Raw genomic sequence first — 25,085 nt, forward strand, 5'->3', positions numbered from 1 at the left:
TGACTGATTACCAAGTACTAATAATCTGATTAGTACCTCTTTAATCTCACATTATTTAAGTTAATGAAGAATTTTCAATGTCCCAATATTTCTGTGGCCACCAGAAGGCAATTTGGGAAGGTTTTTTTTGAAAGCAGATGTAGGTAGCATGTATGCTTGAAGTCTGCAAGTCATGCTTAAACTCATTTAGAAAATATTTTCAATATTTTAGAGGTTTTTGATACACGCACTACCAAACTGTCCCCAAAGAAAAACCACAACAATTGGGATAGTATTTTAAACAAATTTTCACATTCTGGAAGCTCCAAATATTACAGAGATTGAAACCCTGATGTATGGTATTGGAAGACTGGGAAACTGAAAATAGAATCTATATTCAAAGCCAGAAATATCTGATAAAGTCAGACTTAATAACTTACCCAGTAGGCATTTGTTTCTGCACAATAAATTCTCAAGAGTCTTACCGTAACAAAGTGTACAACGTCGAAATTTTTCTAATGACTCGTTTGGAGAAACTGGGATCACCTGAAATGTTCCAGTGTCATCAAACTGTAATGAAAAACAAGTATATGCTTATTTGATCATTTTTTTAACCATTATCAGGAAGCCACTGTGTGCTTACTTTAAGGATTAGTTTGAAAAACCCCTACTAATTACCATTATCTTGCATTATAGCCTTTTCTATTCAGTACATCTCTCTCTCTTTCTCTCTCTCTCTCCTTCTCTCTCTCTCTCTTTCTCACATGCACACACACCCACACACCATCCCCCTTTTATTCTAAACAACACAAAGAAGTATGTAAGGGAGGTATCAGCATCTTTATTTTATGGCGAAAAAAATATCACACGATAACCATCAAATTTACCCACCAGGACAAGAATTAAAATCTCACACTTACGTCCAATTCTGAAATTTATCACTGAATCTTACATGCTGCTGCTGCTGCTGCTTCTGCTTCTTCTTCTTCTTCTTCTTCTTCTTCTTCTTTTCCTTCTTCCTTCTTCTTCCTTCTTTCTTCTTCTTCTCCTTCTTCTCCTTCTTCTCCTTCTTCTCCTTCTTCTTCTTCTTCTTCGGTTATTTTTTTAAGCACCCCATGTGGGGCTCAAGCTCACAACCCCAGGATCAAGAGTCTCATTTTCTATCGACTAAGCCAGCGAGGCGCCCCTATATACTTCTGATTATGTACCAGCCGATTATGTACCACACATCAGCTTCTGAAGTTGGATCCCGCAGAAATTTTACCTACATACAAGTTTCCTTTGGCCTCTTTAAACAGTGATCCCAACTATTTCCATCCCAATAACATTATTTAGAAGAAAGCAGGCCTTTCACATGTCAAGTGGACTTCCTCAATCACAAATTCTCATTTAAAAGTTTATTTCCAAAGATAGTAGACAAAAAACATTGTCTAATCAAAATTCTTGGTAGTACATGGCCTGATTTCACCTGTTTTTTTATTGCTTTTCTTGCTTTAATATTTACTGAAATGGGCAATATATGGCATTCATTCATTCTCTAATTCACTCATTCATTCGGTGAGTCAATAGCTATCTATTGGACATTTACTCTGTTTGAGGCACCAGGAAGGCAGATACTTTCGTTACAATGAAAGAAACCCATCATTCCCAGGTGGTGATGAGGTATCTTTCAATCACAAGAATACTCATGTTTTTTCCCCTTTCTCCTTGGGAAAGTAAAGGGTTAGAAAAGCCACACCCTGTTTTACTGCAAAGTGTTGAGTGAGCTTTCGAAAATGCTTATAATTATTCCAGTCTTATAATCAGAAAGTATTTACCACATTCCTTACTATTTCTTTTGTGAACTTTGGATGCTTTGGGTATTATTTTGCATTTGACCTTGCTTGTCCCCCATGGAAAGACTAAAGGCTGCCTTGGTAAATCAAGGAAGTTTATTCATAGGAATAAACCATATGATCTTCATTCATTCATTCATTCATCCAACAAATCCTTACTAAATGTCTATAATGTTATAGGTGGTATTCTAGGAACTGGGGACACAGAAACGAACAAAGCAGATAAAATCTCTACCTTACAGTCTAGTGCAGCAGGGACACATACCATAAAATAACAAATAAGTAAATAATATAGTATGCTGGGAGATAATCATTTTTAATAGAGAAAACTTTGACTTCCTATAATCCTTTCTGTCAGTTTCTATTGTGACTCTTTCTGTGGCTCCTATTCCCAAAAACTACTTGGATGTGTCATGAACAGATTAGTTCTCTTTGTGTTAAAGAGTGCTTCTTTTTCTCTTTAAAGTAGAAATATAGGTATTTGTGTATATATCTAGACTTTTATAACCTCTTGGACAACACCGTGGCTTCACCAGGAGCATGTAGTTCATGGACAATCCGAATATATTTAAGAACAGTAGAGCAGTAGATGGAGAAATTCTTCAGTTTTGGGGGGAGAGGCAGAAACATAGATTCTCATAAGAATCTGTTAATCCAAACCTCTCTTGGGTTCATACATTCATTTTCATTAAATGTTTTACACAACATTAGGGTTCAGAGAGCCCCTAAACCTCATCTGTCATAAGTTAAGACCAGCTAGTCAATGAGATACAGCAAACAGATGACAGATGTGAGAAACACCTGATCTGCAGGGGGCTGGTAGAGCCCCAAATTCGTGGTCCCTTCTGTCAGACACACCTTAGGTGGAATTCTGATTTAATCATTTATTAGCTGCACAAAATTGGAGAAGTCCCTCAAACTCTCTGGACCTCAGTTTCTTCATTTTTAAATGGAGATAACAACAACATTCACTTCAGAGGACTGTGGCATGTAGGTAAAGTTCTAGGGACAGCGCCTGGTGCACAGCGGGAACTGAGCAAGTGTGGCCGCCGTCATTTCTGACTACTGTTGTTATCAGACACTGGATTTCATGGACCCTGGCAACAATACAGCTGGGGAAATTGAAGAAAAAGAGAGACCCTCTATCCCACCTCCAACCCTACTCCCCTTTATCCCCATCTTACCACGTGATACAGGCAGAAGTTGCCAAGGGAAGTTCTTACCTCAAAAGCCTCAAGGAAAGTCCTTTCATTAAAAGCAAAGACCGCTGGGCTGATATCTAGGGCATTGAACTCCATGGTGGCCGTGATGATGGACGACCGACTGGCCGCTTGCCCGTTGCTGAAAAACACAGCGACCTTCCTCACATTGGCTCCTGCATGTGTCCGCTTGAAAACGTTCCGGGCCACAAACCTCATTGCATTACCAATGTCTCGGGCTTCTGTAGGGGTTTGATATTTCAACTGGGAAATAAGCTGGAGGAGCTGCTTCTTGTTACGGTAGTCCGACCCACGGATGAGGTAGCTGGTGCCTGAGTCATAGGAAACTACAACAACTCTGGCTCCCACGGGGCAGTTACTTTCCCTGATGTTAAGGTCATTGATAATGGATGTGATGATTTCCCTCATTTCGTCAAATCTCTGTTCGGAGATGTCGTAGGACTGGTCCAGGGCAAATACCAGCTCTGTTGGGTACACTGGACACTCTTCTGCAAACATGAAAAGCAGAAGTATGAAGTCATTTTGCTAATCAGAGGCCCTTCCCATGCCTTTCCCTCCAGGGCTGAGGCTGGTTCACACCACGGTCTAGGGAGATGAGGGGCTGCCTCCAGCTCTAGCACTAGAGGGAAGCACAAGTAACTTGTTCCCATGAAGGTGTTACATGAGTCTAGAGCGTCCATATGTGGTGGTATGAACGCTCAGACTTCACATCCTGCAATCAGCCTGCTATTTATAAAGAAATTGCTGGGAGTGTCTGGGCTCATAGAAGAGTTCTGAATCCTGATCATGGTGATGGTTACATGAATCTATGCATGTGTTGAAAGGGAACTCACACAAAAAAGATGAGTTTTACTGTAAGTAAATTTTTTAAAACATGAATAAAAGGAAACGATAGCTTTGAGGGTTTTGAAAGTTTACTGTCTTCAAAAATCTTCAGACATGATCTACTAATGACTATAGTCAGTTGGAAGATTTTCATCCACTTAGGCAACAAATATTCACTCAGTAGCATGCTCGCTGACATACCAGGTGACATACACCAAGATACATGCAAAGATGACCGAAATTCAAGCCTGCCTTCAAGGACTCTTTCCTGGAGAGGATTGCCCCATGGAAAGGTACAGAGTGACTATTATTCTTGATGAGCATTTGGAGGACAAAGATGCTGTTTCCCAAGAGAGGGGTCCTCAGGGCCCTCATGGAAGTCAGCTTTTAAATGAAAGCAAGGGTGGCTGGACCCCAGCAGGCTTGCAATGAGCTGTTATAAAAATGGGGCTGTCTGCAATTTCCAACTCAATGCTAATATTCTTCTGATGATTGGACTTTGGGAATCTCATAGGGAATCTGCACTATGTATCAAACCTAACTGTTCAAAGTGCTATTAAATTCTCAACATAGGAAGAGAAAAAGCAGTTATTTAAAAAACCAACACCTTCATCTATATAGGCTGCTCTACTATCCTCAATCTGGCTAAGTCCCCAAGCACATTAGACTCTAAATAACCCACACACCAACCCACTGTTCTCAGCAATAGGATGGGAGAGGAAAGGTTGAACTAGAGATGTCTTGAGTCAAGGAATTTTCAGTGAAGAAAAAAATATCAAAGCCAATAATGAACAGTAAAATATGAAAAATTAAGTATTCTTCCCTTCTTAGCCCTAATTCTAAAATTATTAAAGAAGTGATAGGCAAGCATCTTCAAGACTGACCTATTGTCACAGATTCTCCCAGAAAGCAGAACCAGTTTCTGTTTATTTTTATTGTCTTCTTTTCCTAGGGCCCAGCAGGGTATCTGATAAATTTAATTCAAATCCATGAAATTTTATTGGGTACTTACATGTGTAAGTTTTTTGTTTTTGTTTGTTTGTTTGTTTTTCAGAATTAAAGCTCATGATGCCAAATGTTGGGATAAGCTCAAACTTTTGGAATAAATCCCTATGGGTCTACTTCAGAAGGCTTCTGGAAGTCCAGGCATTCTTCACCTTAACATAACTGCTTCAGCAACAATGGAGTCCACGGAATCTATGGTGCCCTGGGACACCCACTGTAGTCCAGGCCCCAGGAAGATCATCCACGGCAAGGTCAGGTATACAAGATGTGGGCACTTGGTGAGATGAAAGATGTGTGTGGGTCAGAGACAGGAAAGGAAATATCACTGGTCCAAGAAGCCAGTGTCCACAGGGTCAGCAACAGAGCAAAAGAGTGTGTTCATTCAGAGCCCCGTCCCTGAGTTCCCCAGTAACGTGACCTCCTCCGTGAAGAGACTGAACTGTGAACTGAGACAAGACCTAGAAAGCACAACAGTGGGGATCGGGGCTGGGTGTCACCATCTTACAATCAGGTAGAAACATGACATTGACAGCTATAGCCATAATCACAGGATAGAAGTGTCTGCATAGAAGGAAGAAGTCCTTTTTCCCATGAGGCTGAGAGTTTCTCTTAAATGGGTCTTGTCAGAATTCAGTTAATTACTTCAACAAGAAGCACAGTACAGTAAGAATACTCACCTTTCCAGCAAGCTATAAAAACAGAGAGAGAGAAGAATTGGTTATATTTTTGGCACAGACTAAATACAATCCCCTAGAACAAAATTTCAGCAAACCTTAATATTTTGTTTGACTCTACTTACAGATGAGGCTAATTCCTAAATTATAGGAAGCCAATGTTGGAGACCTGAGAAACATGTACACAGAATTTCACTAATGGGGAACCTTCCTGACCTTTTCTCCTTGTGAGCCATGGCCAGCAGTTTTCAGCACAATCTCAGTTGAAATATGAAACACTGATCACCTGTCTTCGAAGCAGAATAGATGAGGCTCTGATTAAAAGGCAAGATAGCTCAAATTCAATTTGTTTTGTCTCTCTTCCTATAGCCTTGAGTGTCATTCAGCAAGGCAAGGCTAAAATATAAGGGCTTATTTTCTTCCCAGATGAACGCCTTGGGAATCTCTCTTTTCCTGCAGAAATGTGGGGATTTCCCAATAACCTTGGTCTTTGTTTAAAAATACAGCTGCTGCGTTTGAGTGCTCTCTGTATCTAGGGAGAGTTGGGAAAGCCCCTAAGGATTTCTCCTGAACAAAACAGCATCTGGTTTTTCTAAGTGATTTACTCTATGAGTTGGGGACCAATCTGAGGGAGATGTTGGTAAATCTTTAGAAAGCAATGGCCTGACAATTTCCTTGTTAATGTTTCTTAATTCTTAAAAAGCAAATGAGTCCCTTCGATATAGTAAGATTTTATCAGCACTGGGAACAACTTAGCTTCCACCCTGCTGTCCCACAGCTCATGCTCTCTCATGTCACCCCTATTAACACCTTTGAACTGTCTTAATCCTTTGGCTGCTGAGGTGCTAACCACCAACAGATGGGACTCAGAACCCACAGCCTCCTCTGCATCTCAAGGCCTGCCATGGATCCCTTTTGCTCTGAGAACCTCCATTTGTTCACCGGCATCTTGCTGTGAGGCTAGAAACACGGGCTTTGGTCGGACGCACCTGTCCAGGTTTGAGTGTGACAAAGCTGCTTGACTTCGGGGAAACCACTTGATCTCTTTTCATGTGTTTATTTTTCCTAAAACTCTTCTTTACTTATGTCCCTAATTCTAATCATTTGGGCCCTCCTATTTTATTTGCAACTGGTGGATGGGCTGCTAAGGTGGGCCTGTCAGGGCTTTGATCATGCACCCGACTACCTACTTGGGTTATTATTCACGTGTTGATGGTCTTTTGGGCTGATATTAGGAGACTAACTGTCTCAACCTGTGATAGTGACCGATGTTTTATGGTTAATTGTTTAGTTTCAGGATGTCTTGCAAAGGTCACTTCTTCAGAGCCTGCTAGACAGGTGCTACTGTGGTCCTGTCTAAGCTATAAAATAAGATACTGGGGTGGTTTTGTCTTAGTTGTCCCAGGTCCCCGATTTCTTATTGGGGACACTGGCCCTGACCACCTAACTGTCCAATTAACTCCTAACACAACCACCAGCATTCTGCATTCCCCTTAGACCCCTATTTTGGGTGGGGTCCCAGTCACCATCTCAGGATCTGGGCGTGTTGCAGGACTGGGGTGTTACAGGACTGAGAAACAGATGTGGTAGACCAGGAGGCCCTGCAGGAGTCCAACCCCCAGGGCCTCCATGATGTCACCTATAAAGCCATGCCCTCTGAATTATCTCTAAAGACCTGTCACCCAAATGGCATCTTGGTTCTTCATTCTGGAGGTCCATGCTCCCCACTCAGCAATGTTTGGTTACAGAACCCACACTCCCCTGGCCCCCTCATTTCCTGGCTAACTTCTTTCATTCAGTGTTGGAAAACTGTCTTCAAATCTCTAACCCTTCACAACCTGGTATTTACCTCCCACACTGCTTCCTTCTCCTTTGTTCTTCCTTGGGAAGGTATCTGTTGATTTCCTGAGAAGAACTCCCCTGCCTTACAATGGCTCTCCCTCTGTCCTCCTCCTGGAGCCCCAGGCCCTGGTTCTCACTTCCTCTGGGTACTGGACAGCCTTTCTACTTCTCAAGGAACATCTTCCACCAGGGTCCCCTTCATTTGAGTCTTCTCTCCCTTGGCCTTTTCCTGCTTCTTTTCAAACTATGACATTTGCGGAACTTCCCCATCTCTGCAATGCCATTTGCTGTCCTTTGGCCCCACTCTTTCTGCTAAGATGTCTTCCTGGATTCATCCTTTGGATTTTTGTTTCTTTCTCTGTAGTTTCACATCCTTAGGACTTCACCCATCCCTGTGGCCTCTAGGACCACAAGTGTGTGAGTGACTTCAACACCGCAGTCTCCTTACTTAATATGTACCTTTATGACAGTCTGTTTATTTATCTGCCTGGAGATCACTTCATTTAGGGCTCACACAACGTCCCCCTACCTCTAAAATGTTTAAAGTCATCCTATTTTCCCACTAAGCAAGTTTCCCTTCACAGTTCCTCCTGCCTTCTCATCCACAGTGATACTAAGCCTCTCCCGCTCTGGCCTTGTACTTATTTCAAACTTGTTTTTCTTTTTATTCTTTCCTCACCCCATACTTGCAATGACTACATCTTTATCCAGTTCCTGCAGTAAAGTCTCTCCAATTCTCCCATCTTAAATTCTTCTGACAGTGATCATATAAGCATCATTGTAAGTCAACATGGAAGCAAGAAAAAAGATCACTTGAAATTCTACCACTCTAACAAAGTAGGTGGCTACATTTTTCTACTTTTGCTTTGACAGCTTGTTTCTGTGTAAATATTTACCTATACGTAAAAATAATGAGGTTCCAGTTTAATTTTCTGCTTTTTAATGACAATATTATTCATATTCTGATAGAGTCTTCAAAAAAACCAGTATCTGCTTAGTATTTGATCAGAAGATGATGTACCATAACCCAATTATTTTCTAAGTGCAAATAGTCTAAAGGTATATTAATTTTGCTCTAATGAATAGTATTTCGACAAGCATATTTGCCTATAATTTTTTTTCTTTTATTTCCTTAGGATAAACTGTTAGAAATGAGATCACTGGTCTTTTCTACCTCATTTCCCCTTCTTCCTAACCAAAGACAATATATTTGTTGACTCCTGCTTTATTCCTCTGCTCAAAATAGTCTCTTGCCGCTCCCCCATTACTTCCCCATAACTGGATTCAAGTGCCCCATCCAAAGAGACTTCATTACTAAGTAACTAACTGACTAAACACAGATCTCCATGTTCATCCCTTGAACACCAGGCCCTTGCAGACCTTTGTACAACATCATGTGAGCTAATCCACATATCATTTGAGTTGGATTTGTTTCCCACAAGCACATTTTCTCTCCTATATGAATCACACTTCTTAAGTCTTTTACTTATACCCCTTCCCATCACACCTTTGATGTGAGCTCTTCCTACAGCAAGTACTCAGGACAAAGCTGTTGTAGAGGATACATGCCACCAGTGGATTCAGCTTAATGATTCTACATACCCACACCACATTCATCCTAAGTGCCCTCACCAATCCATAAACCCCCTTGTCCCATTACACACAGATACTCACGACTATGGTCCCTCAAGAACTGGATCAGATCACATTGCTGTAAATAAAAAAAGAGAAAGAGAACAGAAACATGAGCACAGGGACCTATGAGTGGCCATATTTATTGGTCAGTGGACTGGTTAGGTTTTCACTTGTGAATAAGGAGATACATACGGAATATACAGGCTTCCCTGCCATGCCTTTCATGCCCTAGGAAAATAAAACAGAGCAAGTTATTGGGATGTGAACTGGAGTCTTTAGTGACAAAGCAAGAGTAAAGAAAAAATACCTCATTCTTAAAAATGCAGCTGGCAGAGAATGGTTAAAGTATTCCAGAACTGGTAGATTACAGTGCTATTTCCCCACTTAAATCAATGGTGTAAATGTCTTTGTTTCAGTGTTGGATCAGTTAAGCTAATGTCTGCCCAGAGTGAACTGAATTACTTTTCAAGGTGAGAAGTAAAGAAATAAAAGTATTTCTTAAAGATGTTTGAACTAAGGATATAACACTTAGAAGGTACTTCTCATGAGAAAACTTGAAATGTAAACCGCAGGCTTACATGAGAAGGTACTTCTCATGAGAAAACTTGAAATGTAAACCGCAGGCTTCCCAAAGCATGCCACGGGGAGAGGAATTTGTTGAGAATTCAGAGGTACAGATGTATTATGAATCAAGGAATTTAAAATGCAAGGTGGTAACATACAACCTCTACATCTGTGAAAGAACCAGAAATAATTACGTAGCAAAATGGGCATTATACAAAAGAAGAGCTTTACACAAAGAGTAAGTTCATAAATGCTAAGAGGTCATAAACAAAGGAGTACATGTAATTGGCTGAAATGAATCAAGGAAGCTTCCTAAAAAATAAATAAGTAAATAAATAAACAAATAAATAAAGGCAATACTTTCTTCACAGCTTGAACTTTTCTCCCCTTATTACTTCCTTTTCTCAGGATCAGGCTGCTTCTTCGCAGCAGTTCTTAACATGTTCAATGCACACAGATCTCTTGGGGAACTGGTGAATGCTAGTATGCTGGCTCCGGAAAATGCTATTACAGGCTCACATTTGTACAATTTCACTGGCCTCAGAAGCTCAACCAGGGATATCTGTGTAAGACCCCTGTTCTAAATGACAACTGGGTCATCCATCTGTCTATCCAACCACCCATCCATCCATTCAATAAACAGTTAAATGTCTGTTGAATGCTGAGGTGGCCCATTGTGTGGTGCTGGTGTTATCCAGAAATGTTGTGGCATCCATAATTGTACCCCCTGGAGCACAGATTCTTCCTGCTAGAATCAGGAAATTACATATTTGAGAGAGGCAGTCTCATCCTTCCTTTCGTAGGTTATGGCAGAAGACAGAAAAGAATGCATTGATTTAAAACAGAGAGAAGAACAGTTTTTGGCTAATAAATAGAGAAGGCAGCCCACATCTTACAGAGGATCAGAGCTCCAGAGCATCTGTCCTAAAGGACCAAGTTAGAAAAGAACTTCAAGTTCTTAAGCAAAGACTGAGGATTGAGAGCCCAAGACAAAGAAGCTGATCTGATTCGAGCAGACCAGCAGACCCAAGATGGAGAAGTCACATTCTGGTAGAGCAGCAAGCCTGGGACAGTGAAACCAGGCTCTAGTGGACCAGCAGGGCCAAGCACAAGGCTGGGAAGATGCAGGACCCCCACAAGAGATCTCCAGAATCTGAAAAGGAAATCAATTCAGACCAGATTAGCATGGCTCAGAGATTAAGTCTCACCCAGGGGACTACATATTCACCAGCTCCTTAACATGAAAGAAAAAAAAAGATGTATTAGAGAACCCTTAATAGTCGGTTGACTCTCATCCTATTGTTGTCCACAAAATATCCGTGCTTTTGTTTTCTCTCTAAGATCCCAAGTTGAAGAACTCCAGGTAGTCACAAAACACTCAGGGTGCACAGAACAAGATGGACTGTCTCTCTACTCTGTACACAATGCTTCCTACACCTCTACACAAACCCAGGTGCTGGCAACTTTTAGCTCTTACCTGACTATGCTCATCAGGGGATAGAGACGTGTAAATAAATCATTATGATAACAGGAGAGGCACTGAAATAGAGATATGGATGTTTCATCACTGGGAGATGGGCCTGACTCTGCCGGGGAGTGCTCCCAGAGGTGACATTTTTCTTGCAGTGGAAGCATAGTAGGAAGCTGCGGTTATATTTCCCGATCTCTCTGGAGTCTACATTTTGAAGATGGGGAGGCAACAGCAGTGATTGGGGAAACTATCAACTTGTCTTGCATGCTAAACTCTACCAGGAGACTTTTACGGAGCTTCCATATTCCCATTCCTATTTTTAAACTTTAGTAAAAAAATAACAGTAACAGCTAATATTTGCACTGAACTTTATCAGTAACAAAGAGTGCTCATATTTGAGAATCTGGTCCTCACTCCTACCCTTTGAGGTGGTAGGACAGGATCTGTTGTCCCATTTTAGAAGTAAACTGAGAGAGCAGGTTGACCAGCCCAACGGCACACAGCTAGCAAGAAGCAGAACTTGGACTTGAACCAGTGCTCTGACTTTAAAACTGTGCCCCTCTGGGAACATCCTAAAAACAAGCACAGGCTACTTAGTTCTAGTGGTGTACTTACTCTCCGTCCAGGAGGGCCCGGGGGTCCTGGAGGTCCCTGTTCACCTTTCAGGCCTACAGTGAGCTGCAGATAAGAACATGCTTTAGTTTCCACACTGTTTATATCCATGGAAACCACCTCAGTTTTAATGAGATTTTATACTTTAAAAACACTTTTTTAAAGATTTTATTTATTTAGAGAGTGCATGATCTGGGGGAGGGGCAAAGGGAGAGGAAGAGTGAGAATCTCAAGCAGACTCAGGGCTGAGCACAAGCCCGATATGAGGCTTGAACCCACAACCTGAGATTATGAACTGAAATTATGAACTGATTATGAATGAAATCAGGAGTCAGACACTTAACCTACTGAGCCACCCAAGCATCCCTTCCAAAAAAAAAAAAAAAAAAAAGGTTTTTAAAGAAAGCAACTATTAATTCAAGTCAAGTAAATTCCTTACTTATAATGTAAATAGCCATTCTTAACCATTGGAAAACCTCCCTTTTCCTCTTAGCCTCTCCATTTAGTGACATACTTTGCTCTGGCACTGGCTGTGCAATTGAATCTAAATTAGTCATAAACTAGGATTGGTGCTAAAAAAAAAAAAAAGGCAAATATACTAGAGCACACAGAGATCTAATTAAAAACTTCCCATCTGCAAAGGATCCAATACAAAAAATAATTCTCCACATACATAAGAGGACATGGGTGGGCTGTGTCACTCCTATACTTCAAGGTGATGGATATGGACGCTAATGAAACTTATCCAGCTGGATAGAAAATATCTGTTGAATTGCATCTCTTTCATGCTGATAATGATCACTGATATTACACTCCCACTTCAAAGTAAAAAGATGCTTGTCTCAGCATTTTGTTTTTTAAAAAAACTATAACATTTTACTCTACACTTGGCTAATTAGAAGATCTCAACAGCCTTCTTTAAAATGAATGCCGGAGATGACCTTGGTCATGGGTGGTAGAATTGTCAGAAAATTCTCAGGGACACGGTGGGAAGATGTCAGCTGCATTTCTGCTCAGGGTTAATATTCTGGACTTTAATATATGCCTTAGAAAATATTGGAAAGCACTGACATTTCTTGGAACAGCCAGTTATCAATCTATAAATCTTTAAAATAGTTCAGATTCATGGAACCATAGAATTTTAGAGCTGAAAGTGATCTTTGGTGTCAAGTTCAAGTCTCACATTACAGAAATAGAGACTCTGAAAAGGTGTGGTAAAGGTCACACAGCCTGGGAGTGGCATTTCAGATGCCCCTGGGTTAGATCAATAATCCACATTTATTATTACACATAAAAGCCAGGGTCTTCCAAAGAAACATCGATTATTTCTGGAATTTCAAGCCACTTACTGTTAATCCCCTAAATCCTTTGGGTCCAGGGCCCCCAGGAATTCCAGGATCACCGACAGCACCCTAAAGATTCAGATATATGGAATCAATATATTAAAATATTTGCTATGAAAGAATAAAAATAATTCTCTCTAAAACTTAATTGATCTTATAACTCTACTGTATCTTAAACGTTAAAAGTCACCTCCTGTTGCTTGGAACTGTCATTGATAAACTTAATTATTCTCCAAACTATTTTTAATTTTCTAAGAATACAAATATTTATGCAATAATTATCAAGGCAATGACTACCCAATCCATTTTTTAAAATATCTAAAGGAAAAAATGCTTGAAAATCAGGGAAAACATATGGAGTATTAACTATAGGAAATACTAAATAATTAATTACTTCCTAAATTCATGAATCATTTCTGAAAAAGCTGAAGGTAAAAAAAAAAAATTTACTCTGACCTTGGTAGGAAATGAATTTTAGTACCTATTTATCAAAAAACTAATTTCATGTTTATCCCTAAACTGAAATATGCTAATTTTCTCCTTTTATCAGTAAATTAGAAAATTGGTCTTCTATAAAGAGAACTCTTGTCCTAACATTTATATACTTCTCTCTTGCACTCTTCTCTAGTTAAGGAAAGAATTTCTTCTGGCACTTCAACCATTCAAAGCACTTTTAAGAAGATTCAAAAACTGGCTGTTTTCCTATAGTTGATTTGATTTGCTTGGACTTCAATTTCTTGTAATCCATATTTTGTATTTTAATTTGAGGACCAACTATTGGGAGACACTCTTCTGGATAGGACACTTGAAAGAAAGAAAGAAAGAAATCAATCTATCTATCTCAATCCAGAATTCCAGTGTATAAGAACGACATAACAGGAGCTGCTCAGATGGAAATGGAAGGTGTGCCTGGTGACACAGGTGTTCTGCGTGAGAGGTGTTCTGTCCTCTCCAGATTTGTCCCAGATTTCAATCTGGGAGGCAATGAGGAATTCTGGAAACTGTTCAGGAGAGGAACATGTGTATGTCACACTGTGGAAGGCAACAAGTGAGAGCAGTGTTTGGGACTAACCGAAGCAGGGAGAAGGTGGAAATAGAGACCATGAGAAGAATGTTGTCACCTTCCAGGCAATGGGAAGCAAAGGCCACAATGACAAAGAACAAACAGCGATAGCTGAAGCCAAGAGTTTGAAATGAGTTTCTCCAGGCAGAGAAATCAAGAGGACAGAAGGAATAGACTTGAGAGGAGGTCTAGAGGTAGAGTCTCAAGACCAGGGACATCAGACAATGAAGGACAGGAGAGTCTTTTCCAGTTTAAAGATCCATAGTAGTTAAGTATCATCCTTTATTCATGAAACCCTGTCCTGCTTTTTTGCTTTTTTGGGTTTTTTTAACCTTAATTCTCAAGTAGAAAGTTAAGATCATGGTAGTTTCAAAACAAGGTCATGTGCACAGTACCTTTTGACCCATATCTCCAGGGAGTCCTCTTGGGCCCTACAATTCGCAGAAGAGAACATAATGGATCAACAGGCCACTCCTGCAGTACGATCATTTCTTCTTCTATTATTTAGGTTTGTTTTGTCAGTTAAAGAAATAATTACTTTCCATATTTACCTTTACTCCTTTTCGTCCCATTTGACCATAGCCTGGGATGCCGTAATCCCCCTGTGAACATACCAGTTCATTTTAATCTCTCAAAAGTGAAATTTAATTGCAATCTATACTGGTAGCAGGAGATAAGCACTAGAGACTTCCAGGTAGAGGGGACCTTATCAGTGATCTTGTGCTCTGGGTACATGAGCATTGCTGGGTTTTCCTCACTTCCTGCTATGTGCCCTGGTACTTTGGCCAGCTCCGCTCTGCAAACACTGTAGGAAGCAGAGGGAAGACCAGTCAGGACCAAGGGAGTCAGTGACAGTTACTTGCCTGGAATATTAGGAGCTGATTGAAAGGACATGGCTGAGGAATTTCCCCAAAGAAGAATTGCTAACAGCTGATAAACATATGGAAAAATGCCCTCCTCACTAGTAACCAAAGACATGCAATCTGAAACAGTAAGAAGATGCTATTTTTTTGTTAATAAAATTGGTAAAGATCTAAAAAAGAGAATGACAAAATCCACTGTGGGTGTGGATGCCCTGAAGCATGCATTCTCCTACGTAACACATGGGGGCGTATATAATTTGAATATTCCTGAGGCCACTGTGCAAAAGAGTTCAAAGCCTCACTTAAATAGGCATATATTCTTTGAACCAGTTATGCTACTTCTAGAAATTTCTACATAGAAGTTATGCTTTTTGCCTAAAAATTTAGTTAGATACAAGAATGTTCATTGCTGTGATGTTTATGACAGTAAAAAATGAAAACAAGTCATGTATTTAATAGCAAGAGACTGGCCAAATGAACTAAGGTATATACATTCAGTGGAATATTTTGAAGCTATTAAAAGTAATGTAATGACATGGAAATATGCTCATGATATACTGGTACGAGGGGAAAATTGAGCAATTTGGGGGGGTATCTCTAGGATGTTAACATATATTTCAAAATAATGAGATGATGGGTAATTTTTCTTCCCTATTTCCCATCTCTTATGCTTGGTAAATTTTCTACAGTTTCTACATGTAACATTTATAATAAACATTATTTTCGAAAAGAAAGGAAAAAATGTTTCCTATATCAGCTGCTCCGTGGACAGAGACGCTGGTATGTCCAGAGCCACTAGAACAACTCGTTCATTCTTTGGCTCTACTCCCCTCTTCTTGTTGTTGCCCTAGAGTTTTGCAAGACAGGGAGAGATGTGGGTAGTGCTGTTTTTCAACCGCCATGCATCTATATGGCCGTACCAGTTGTGAAAATATTGAAATGTCTGGCTGTGACTTACCCATTATCCTCTCTGCGGGCCCCCTTTCCCTCTAGCTGTTTCCCCTTGCTTTAACAGACAGACTAGCTATAGAATGAGAGCTGCAGAGATTGGGAATATGTCCCCTGCACCTTCCTAGGAAGCCCTAAAATACCTTTCAATACCCCAGGTGTTTGGGCTGATGGCATCAGTCCCCTTGTCTTTACCAAAGAACTGAGCACTTGGAGCAGTGGAAAGGTAAGGGTCCTAAAATGTCATACCTGTCTTCCTCTCTGTCCGACTTGCCCCATTGGCCCTGGATCTCCAAGAATTCCAGGTTCTCCCTAGTGAGTGAGACAAGAAGAGCTTCAGATCAGTAAAATCAAACCCGGCTGCTACCACAGGAAGTTGCGAAGGGAGACTCAAGCCTCTCAGTGAGGGTTCAATGCTCAGCAAGGAGATGGGGTGTAGGAAACCGGTGAAAATGTGTCCAATGGAGAGCAGGAAACAGCAGCACAGCCCAAGGCTGTGTGCAAGCACTGCTTTCCCCGTGTGATGCAAGGACGGAAAGAGAAGGCAAAGAGCGGAAAATCTACTCCAGGGCAAGTCGATTCATTGGCTGATGTGTTTGCCCATCCAACACGTATTTACTGTCCTGGAAAATAAACTGTAGAACAAGATAGATGGGGTCCTGCCCTCGCCAAAAATAGTGTGGTTGGGAAGAGAGATGATTAGACAGGCAGCTATAAACTCAGGGGCCCGTGGCAGCCAAGAAGAAGGGCCTCTGAATTGGGTTTGGTGGGGCCAGGAAAGAGGGCTGGCTGAAGGGAAGGAGCAGGGGCACTGGGGCTTGAAGGCTGAGTTAGGTAAGCCAGAAGAAGGATTTGGGAGGAGAGAGGACGGTCTGGGTAGAGGGAAGTCATTGGTGAGAAGCCTGGGGCAGGCAGGCAGGAGGGAGAAGAGCTCTGAAACCTCAGAACTAAACAGAGTCAGAGGGCCTTCTAAACTACATTAGAGTTTGGACTCTCCAAAGAGCCGCAGGGAGGTTAAGACCGGCTGCATAATTTATGGGGCTCAGTGCACAACAAAAGCGTAGGCCCCATCCTCAAATACGGAGACTTCCAAGATGGTGACAGCACGGCATTAAACCAAGCCTGGGGCCCTTCTGAGCTTGGCCCCTACTGTGACCACCCAGGTGCCAGGCCCAAAAAGTTGGCCCCAGAGCAGGGAGCCACTTGAGAGGTCTGAAACAGGGGAGTGGGCTTCTGAATGGGCCTACAGTCTGCAGTCTGACAGTCTCCAGTCTGACCGTCTCCCACAGAGCCACATCAGAGACAGATGGGTGAGTTAGAGAACCGTATGCACAAACAGATTTGAGTCTGGACACCCCTCAGCCCCCTGCTGGACTCCATCATCACACACACTCATGCATTCAGGACACCAAGGAGGTGAAGAGATTTTTTTGAGTTGTTTCATGTTGTATGAGATCACTGTGTCTCTCTAGTGAAATGGGAAGAGATAAGCAGTTAGAAATTCTTTGCTCAATGGAAGCTAAAGAATGTATCAGCAGAAAGCCAGTGGGTGGTTGATGGGGCCTGGATCATGTGAGGAATTAACATGGAAATCCAGAAAAGAAGGGGAGGTACTTTTTTCTCAGTATTTGACATCTTAAAGAGATAACACTTACTTTTTTCCCTGAAGGCCCAGGACTTCCGATGTTCCCTTTAGCTCCCACTGGCCCGGAAGAGCCCTGAATGAAATTGGAGACACATATGTTGGCCCTGTAGCAATTCTTAGAAAACCCATTAGATTAGTTTTGCTTTTCTTCATATCATTTCCAGCAGCTCCTTGATGCCTCCTTAACAAGAGACCCAGCCACCCAGCGGGGAGAGACATCTGCTGCAAAGCAGGTGACTCAGGGTATAGTGCTGTGTAGAGGACCACAAGTCTTCTTCTGCGGGGATACCGCTGGTCCATATGGGGCCTTAGTGAGAAACAGAAAAGGTGCCCTTGATGTGACAAATGTTAGTTCTAAGTGCAGCAGATTTGTTGTAATGTACTGATTGTGCGAGGATGAGATATTGTCATTTGCGTGCACTGTGCCATGCACACGTCCAAAGAAGAATGTGTTTCAGTCCTAATCTGCAAATGAGCGAAAGTGTCTTCCACAAACATGCTAGGACAGTAACTGGGCAAACACACATATTCCTAGCCTTCTGAGCTCCTGCTACTGGAGCTGAAGAACTGAGCAGTTCCAAAACATTTTTCATAGGAATCCCTCACCATCCCAACTGTTATTACTCACTGTCAGAAACTCAGGGCCAAACAGATTGAGAGGGTGAATTCAAAGCTGAACTGAGAAATCAAATCAATTTGGGTAGCGAAGGATCTTTGTAGAGTCAACTTCAATTATCTACAATCAATGGAGAAACGCGTGGCACAGATAGATTTTTAAAATTTAGAAAAACCAGAATAGTGTACTGGGTCTCGAAATGTTCATAAGTCTGCACAATTCGTATTCTTGCAAATGCTTTCTTCAGGCTGATGCAGTGGGTCTGTACCTTAGCAGTAAAACCCCAGTGAAGGAGAAAGAGGAGGGCTTAAGAGAAGTGCAAGGAATCAGAGTTGTGCTAAAAATTTGCCCCCAGTTTTTTGTCCCAAGTCTGTTAATTAAAAAATAAAATACCCCATATATACATAATATAAAATAAACTACAGAAGATGATGTTTTTGAAGGAAGAAGAAATGGTGTTGCTAGAGGCCACTGACTCTAAGGTTCCTGGGTCACTCACCTGCGGTCCTTTATGCCCCTCGCTTCCCTTCTCTCCTTTTCTGCCAGGAATTCCATCTAACCCCTTCGGTGGTTAAAAATAAATAAATAAATAAATAAATAAATAAATAAATAAATAAATTTAAAAAACATGGTACAATGAAGCAGAGGAAATGTACTTTTGAAACATATCCACAGAAAGACACTGTTCCAACCCTTCAAGTAGCCTTTTAACTCTGAGTTTAAGCATATCTTACAATAGGAATGGAAGGGAGGACCAGACTCAGTAGTACAGAACTTATCAAGGAATCCCTGCCTGGGTCCAAGACTGTCATCCCACTCTGACAGGGAGACATGGAAAAGAAACCAAAGGGAGAAATAAAACCCTTAGAAGAAGGAAGTAAGACGTAAACAAAAGTCAGATGGATTCTTTGCTGGGGCAGGTTACCTGGGCCAGAGCGCTCACCATCAATTTGTAAAATAGAGAACAAAGTTGTTTCAAGTTCCCACAAAAGGACATTTAGCAGAGGAACGTAAGCACATTTTCTACTTCGTTTACTATCAAACACATGTGTACATACTATATTTACCACAGGATACACGTCTAGATCTCTCACACAGAAGAAAAAACTAGAGGTGCAGGTCAACTTTGCCCTCACCAAAGCACCAGTTATAAAATGGCCCCAGCTGCCCAGTGCAAATGGTGGTTGCACCCACTGGACTAGATGTGGTTCACTCCCTAAGTATCAAAGGGATCCTGGAGTAGCTGAGGTAATGTCACCCCTCTCCCTACAAGGCCTGGGGATAGATCAGGACTGATCCCATGGTTACTTAACCTAAAGGATTTGCTAACTGGTAGCTTGGTTTAGGAACCCCAGAACCCTCAAGAGAATACCAAATTCTGCCTTAATGTGAATCATCTGAAACCTCCTAAAAGAAAAATGAACTCTTGAGAAGGCCTCAGATCTATGCACACCATTCAGGCAAGTTCTGGCTTAAAGTGGGACCCATAAGGTAACTAAATACTCCTGTTTCCAAGGCTATTACCTAGGGATGACCCCAGCATCTTTCCAACATGGAAGGAAGACAGAGATGTCCAGACTCCATTGCTCATATCAGTAATGATATGGCCAAGAAAAAATGGCTCATGTAAAGCCCTATCATTAATATTCTAAAAGGACACTCACCCTGTGTGAATTAGCTTTAGATGAGTTAAGTAACAGTTTCCAATTCCTAACTTTCCTTCATGGGATCTGTGTGCAGGCCTTCCATTAAGGAAAACCAATTTGTTGATCCTGATATTCATTACTAATATAATATTAAGGTCTTAATAATTCATTATTACTAACAAGCTGATAACAACAGTGGTGAATGCAAGAGCATCCATTTCCTCTGTTCAAAATAGGAGCAGGTTCGATGGAACAAAATCACTCTCCCATGATGGGAAATGTAGAATTCCAGAAACATGGCCCATGGAGGAAGGCAGGAGCAGAGTAAACATTTCTCAGTTATTTATGTTTATACGGAACTACAAACCCTCTTCCCATCAGGATAACCCAGCATTATTTATCAATATTTTGGAAATTCTTCAACACACCTGTGGGCCTTGTAATCCGTTGGTTCCCGGAACACCTTGAGGTCCACGATTTCCCGGCTCCCCCTGGTGAACAAATTTTCAGTGTTAACACTTTTTCCACACAGTTTCCATATACATTCTCTCTTTATACTATCTAGTACTATAATATATAGTACATGGGTACTATTGTGACTGAATCTTGGCTCACCCCTTACTTGGCCTAGGAGTTTACTCTTTCCCATACTAAAAAATGAACACAAGATCATTTCTGATTCTAGTAAAGAATGGCACTCTTGTGCAGTGGATTCGCAGTGTGGGTGAAAAGCAGGCAAACAGACAGCAGGCCCTCTGGTCTAGGAGGTGTCTGTGAAGAGGGTTCTGCCTAGGCCAGGCCTGTCCAGTTTCTGGCAGCTGAACTAGTGTTTCCCTCCATTGGTGGGGCCATGTCCAATGCTCTGCACTTCCTACAATGTCCTTGTCAAATGCTCATTCATTCCCAGGGCCATCTGCATATGAGGAACCTCCTTGGACCGTCTACCACGGAGGGCAGGAAGTAAAGGGTACTTACTGAGGCACCTGGGGGCCCCCTTATGCCTTCCCTTCCCTGGAACAGAAAAGGCAAAGTGTTAGTGTTGTGTATGTATCCAGATGGAACATCCTTTAGAGGCAGACCAGCCTGTTTGATTCCCTGACAGACATAAGTAATGAGTAGCTCACAGAAATGGCTTCCCTGAGGCACTTTCCAAAGACAAGTTTTCACACTGGGCACTTCATTATAGACTAACATTTGGGGGATTGATTGAAAGCCGATCTGAAAGTCATTACAGATCCAGCTTGTCTAACCGCCTCTGACAATTATTCGGGAGGCTGTTTAGAGAATCAAATCATTCTGAAGAACCTGTCTTCTATCTTCCCCTCTTCAACAAATCCCACAAAGTACTCTCTGATAATCAGAGGCTTCCTATGTGAGGACAAGCTGTGTGTCCTGTCCATCTCTCTGTCCGAGGCCCTGCATGTATCTCAGGCGAGAATAGAAATTATCATATTCAGTGCTTCTCATGGGCCCACTGAGGTCTGTTTTCATGGAATTCTGCAAGAAGGAAATGGCTGTGGGTCTGCTCAACTACATGGTGGTTCAATGGCACTGCCACGCTCTGAGAAAGGGGCTGATCTCGGACACTGGGAAATCTGCTCTTAACAAGAAGCGATCTCCATGTTGCCAGCTCAGGCTCTCCCTCTAGTGGCTCCTTTGCCACACCCTGTCCTTTCCAGCGAGTGATCAACGCAGATGATTCAGACCCTAGATCCTAACTTCTTTCCCCCTAAACAGCAACAGTAAAATCTGTACCTTCACGGCCTCCTCACCTCTGCCCCTTTGAGCAAGCTGTGGAGCATCTCAACCATCAATCTGTGATAAACAACTATGACTACTTTAGGTACAAGACAAAGACGTCATTTTTTAAAATTTTTATTTAAATTGAACTAATTAACATATAATGGATTATTAGTTTCAGAGATAGAGGTCAGTTATTCACCCATCTTCTGTAACACCCAGTGCTCATTACATCACGTGTCCTCCTAAAGACTTTTAAAAAATTCTATGAACTATTGAACACTACACCTGAAACTAATGATGTACTATATGTTGGCTAATTGAATGTAAATTTTAAAAAATCAATAATAATAATAATAATAATAATAAATTTAAAAATTCTATTCATGCATTCAGAAAGGTAGCCATGGAAATTATTTGAGAATCGGTTTTCTTTCAACTGCCTACCTTCTGGAGTTCCTTTGAATGAACTTCCTAACCAAGTATCCTCTCTACCAGGTTGGCTGATGACTGGAATTCTTCCACTGGAGTTCTGCTTCCCCCATTCAGGGACTCTCCTATCAAAATGCAAATGCACTTTGGGAGAAGTTACCCATGAGTAACTTCTGTCAGCTCTTTGTACCTTGATGTATGTAATAGAGCTCTTGACATACGAAAGCAGAGAACTAGCAAACGGAAGTTGAGGCCACTGTTACCCTGTGATGTCATAACTCCATTAAAAAGGGTAAAAGAGGCATAATACTCCATAGTGTATATGGACCACATCTTCCTTATCCATTCGTCCATTGTAGCAACATGGAGGGGACTAGAAGAGATTATGCTGAGTGAAATAAGTCAAGCAGAGAGAGTCAATTATCACATGGTTTCACTTATTTGTGGAGCATAACAAATAACATGGAGGACATGGGGAGATGGAGAGGAGAAGGGAGTTGAGGGAAATTGGAAGGGGAGGTGAACCATGAGAGACTATGGATTCTGAAAAACAATCTGAGGGTTTTGAAGGGGTGGGGGTGGGATGTTGGGGGAGCCAGGTGGTAGGTATTAAGGAGGGCACAGATTGCATGGAGCACTGGGTGTGATGCAAAAACAATGAATTCTGTTACTCTGAAATTTTTTTTAAAAAGGGGTAAAGGAGCATTTATTCTGTATACAGACAATATTGCACAGTGGTTAGGGACGTGTCTTTAGAAGTCAGGCACTCTTGAGCTCAACACTGCCCTTTAAAGCCTGTGTGGTGCAGAATAATTGTGCAATAAGCCTTAGCCAGAAGGTTAGGACCCTGGACTCTGGAGTGAGATGGTCTGGGTTCAAACCCCAGTTCTGCCACTTGCTACTTATCCTGATCTTGGGCAAGCTGCTCAAGGGTTCTTGATTATTCTCATCTATAAAATGGATATAATAACAGTATCTATCTAGTAGGTTTTTTAGGAGGATTTAATATTTGAAAGTGATCTGATCAGGACCCGGCACAGAATAAATGCTAGAAGTACTACTATTTATAAGCTTTTGTGTGTGGCAGGCCAAAAACAAGGGGCCTGTAATGTTGTCATTTCAAGTCGTCTGGTTCTCAGTACATCAGTCCACCGTTTTGGCAACAGCTGGCACAACTAACCCGCATAAGGGGCTTCTGTCACAGAGGAGGCAGTGTCCTACACGCTTGCTTGTGTTCTCGGAATCTATCTACTCAAGATCCTCTGACCCTCACAGAGAATTCTGGCCTTCACTGGAGAGCTGGGGGAAGAGGCAGAAAAGCTTGATGTTGTTTTAGATTCACGTTGCCTTGTTCAGTTCAGAAGAAAAGTGATTGCAAAGGTAGGAGCTTGGTGGGGAAGCTGGTGAAGATAGGAGAGGGACGCTGAGAGCCTCCTCTCTCTGAAGTGACTTCAAGTCATTGGCTGGTTTGTCCAAGTAGTAAGCCCCCGACCCCACCCCAGCATCTCTTTTCAAAACGTGCCTGATTGATGGTGACAGTTACAAAACTCTCTCAAACTAAGAGTATTTTCTCTTAAACCAACAAGAATACATACTTATCTTTAAAAATTTATCTCATGTAGTGTATCTTGCTGCTCTGCTGCTTCCTCTGGTTAATTTTAATTCTTGCATATGGAGAAGACTGCAGAGTTCCAGAGAATTTTTACCAGAAGCACCAAGAAACCTAAGCCATCTGACTAGATCTTATCCCTAAGAACTATGATTCAAGATAAACAAAGGCAAAAGGAATTAAAACACATTCCTCCACTATCTGTTCCAGAGAGAAAGGCAATCAGCCACAGCCTTCAAGGTGATAAGACTCCAAGTCTGTAATAGAAAAAGAAGCCAACTATTTTCGGTTCCCTCTTGAACAAAGCTTAAGGTCAAATCGATCTAGGGTGCTGTACATTATTGTCTTTTCATACTCTCCATTCTGAGTGCATGATAAAAGGGTTTCTTTCTTTTAAGATTTTATTTATTTATTCATGAGAGACAGAGGGTGGGGGGAGGTGCAGAGGTAGAGGGAGGAACAGGCTCTCCACAGAACCTGGAGCCAGACCCCTGGCTCGATACCAGGATACCAGGATCACCACCTGAGCTGAAGGCAGGCGCTTAACTGACTGAGCCACCGAGGTGCCCAATAAAAGGTTTTCTAACACATTGGAAATGTCACCTCTCACTTCAGTAGTCCATAAAAAAAAGTGATTTCTTGGTTGTTCTTAAAAAAGAAGGGGAAATCCAATATCCCTGTTTTAGGCTTGATATTACATGAGATGCTATAAGGTTGTCCTAGAGTCTGGAGGTTGCCGCAGGCTTGGCCCTAGTCACCAGTGTTTTGGTTCATTCAGGAATAATTTATCAGTGACTTTTCTTTCCCATTGGCAACACTTGAAGAGAAAGAGAGTATGTTTATCCAATTCATATTCTTAGAGAAGCTCAAAGATGCTAAGCTACTGGAGGAGGGCTTTCGTGTTAGAGGCACTGACTGTCTCCAAAGATATTCAGAAGCTTCTGGAAGGCAGAAAGAGGAAGGCAGACTGTCACAGAAGTTCTCAACAAGGAGTGATTTTGTCCTCTGCCCTCATTCCCCACTACCCTCATCCCAGACATCTGGCAAAATCTGCAGACATTTTATCTGTCACAACTTGGGGGGAGTGAGCTACTGACATCTAGTGGATAGAAAACAGTGTTGCTCTGACACATCTTATAAAAGCACATCATAGTCCCGCTCATCATCTGGCCCCAGATGACAATAGCACCTATGTATCAGCCCTGGGCCAGCCAACTCTGCACTGGCAAATATTGTGAATGCCTCTGTGGCACCTTCGGGTGAAAAGGAGGGAAAATAAATGTTCATAGAACATACTTACCCTATTTCCTCTGGAATTAGGACTGCCTGGTGTTCCTTTCTGTCCAGGTCTACCCTAGAAATATAATTGTTTCCCCAAGATCGTAAGGCATAAGATTCTGAATAACTACATCAGCATAAAAACTTCATGCACTATTAAAACAGCAGAACAAATGTGTCATGCTAGAATCTATCTGCATATTAACACTACTGGGTCTGTATCTGTTAAAGAGGAAAATG

At 41.6% G+C, this 25,085-nt stretch overlaps 1 protein-coding gene across 1 annotated transcript in view; it reads right to left on the bottom strand.

The window, feature by feature from the left end:
• COL6A5 (collagen type VI alpha 5 chain) overlaps nt 1-25,085 on the bottom strand; it is a 116,876-nt gene that overhangs the window by 38,534 nt on the left and 53,257 nt on the right. The window contains exons 20-34 of the mRNA XM_032869722.1: nt 24,868-24,921; nt 20,762-20,797; nt 20,215-20,277; nt 18,640-18,702; nt 17,535-17,597; nt 16,129-16,191; nt 14,620-14,670; nt 14,464-14,499; nt 13,012-13,074; nt 11,666-11,728; nt 9,208-9,243; nt 9,055-9,091; nt 5,542-5,553; nt 3,038-3,522; nt 465-549 (exon numbers count right to left, since the gene is read on the bottom strand). Of these exons, the coding sequence (XP_032725613.1) occupies nt 465-549; nt 3,038-3,522; nt 5,542-5,553; nt 9,055-9,091; nt 9,208-9,243; nt 11,666-11,728; nt 13,012-13,074; nt 14,464-14,499; nt 14,620-14,670; nt 16,129-16,191; nt 17,535-17,597; nt 18,640-18,702; nt 20,215-20,277; nt 20,762-20,797; nt 24,868-24,921 (1,210 nt within the window). The remainder of the gene's footprint in view (nt 1-464; nt 550-3,037; nt 3,523-5,541; nt 5,554-9,054; nt 9,092-9,207; nt 9,244-11,665; nt 11,729-13,011; nt 13,075-14,463; nt 14,500-14,619; nt 14,671-16,128; nt 16,192-17,534; nt 17,598-18,639; nt 18,703-20,214; nt 20,278-20,761; nt 20,798-24,867; nt 24,922-25,085) is intronic.

The sequence above is a fragment of the Lontra canadensis genome, unplaced genomic scaffold (assembly GCF_010015895.1).
Source record: "Lontra canadensis isolate GAN:19392208 unplaced genomic scaffold, GSC_riverotter_1.0 scaffold38, whole genome shotgun sequence".
Classification (NCBI taxonomy): domain Eukaryota; kingdom Metazoa; phylum Chordata; class Mammalia; order Carnivora; family Mustelidae; genus Lontra; species Lontra canadensis.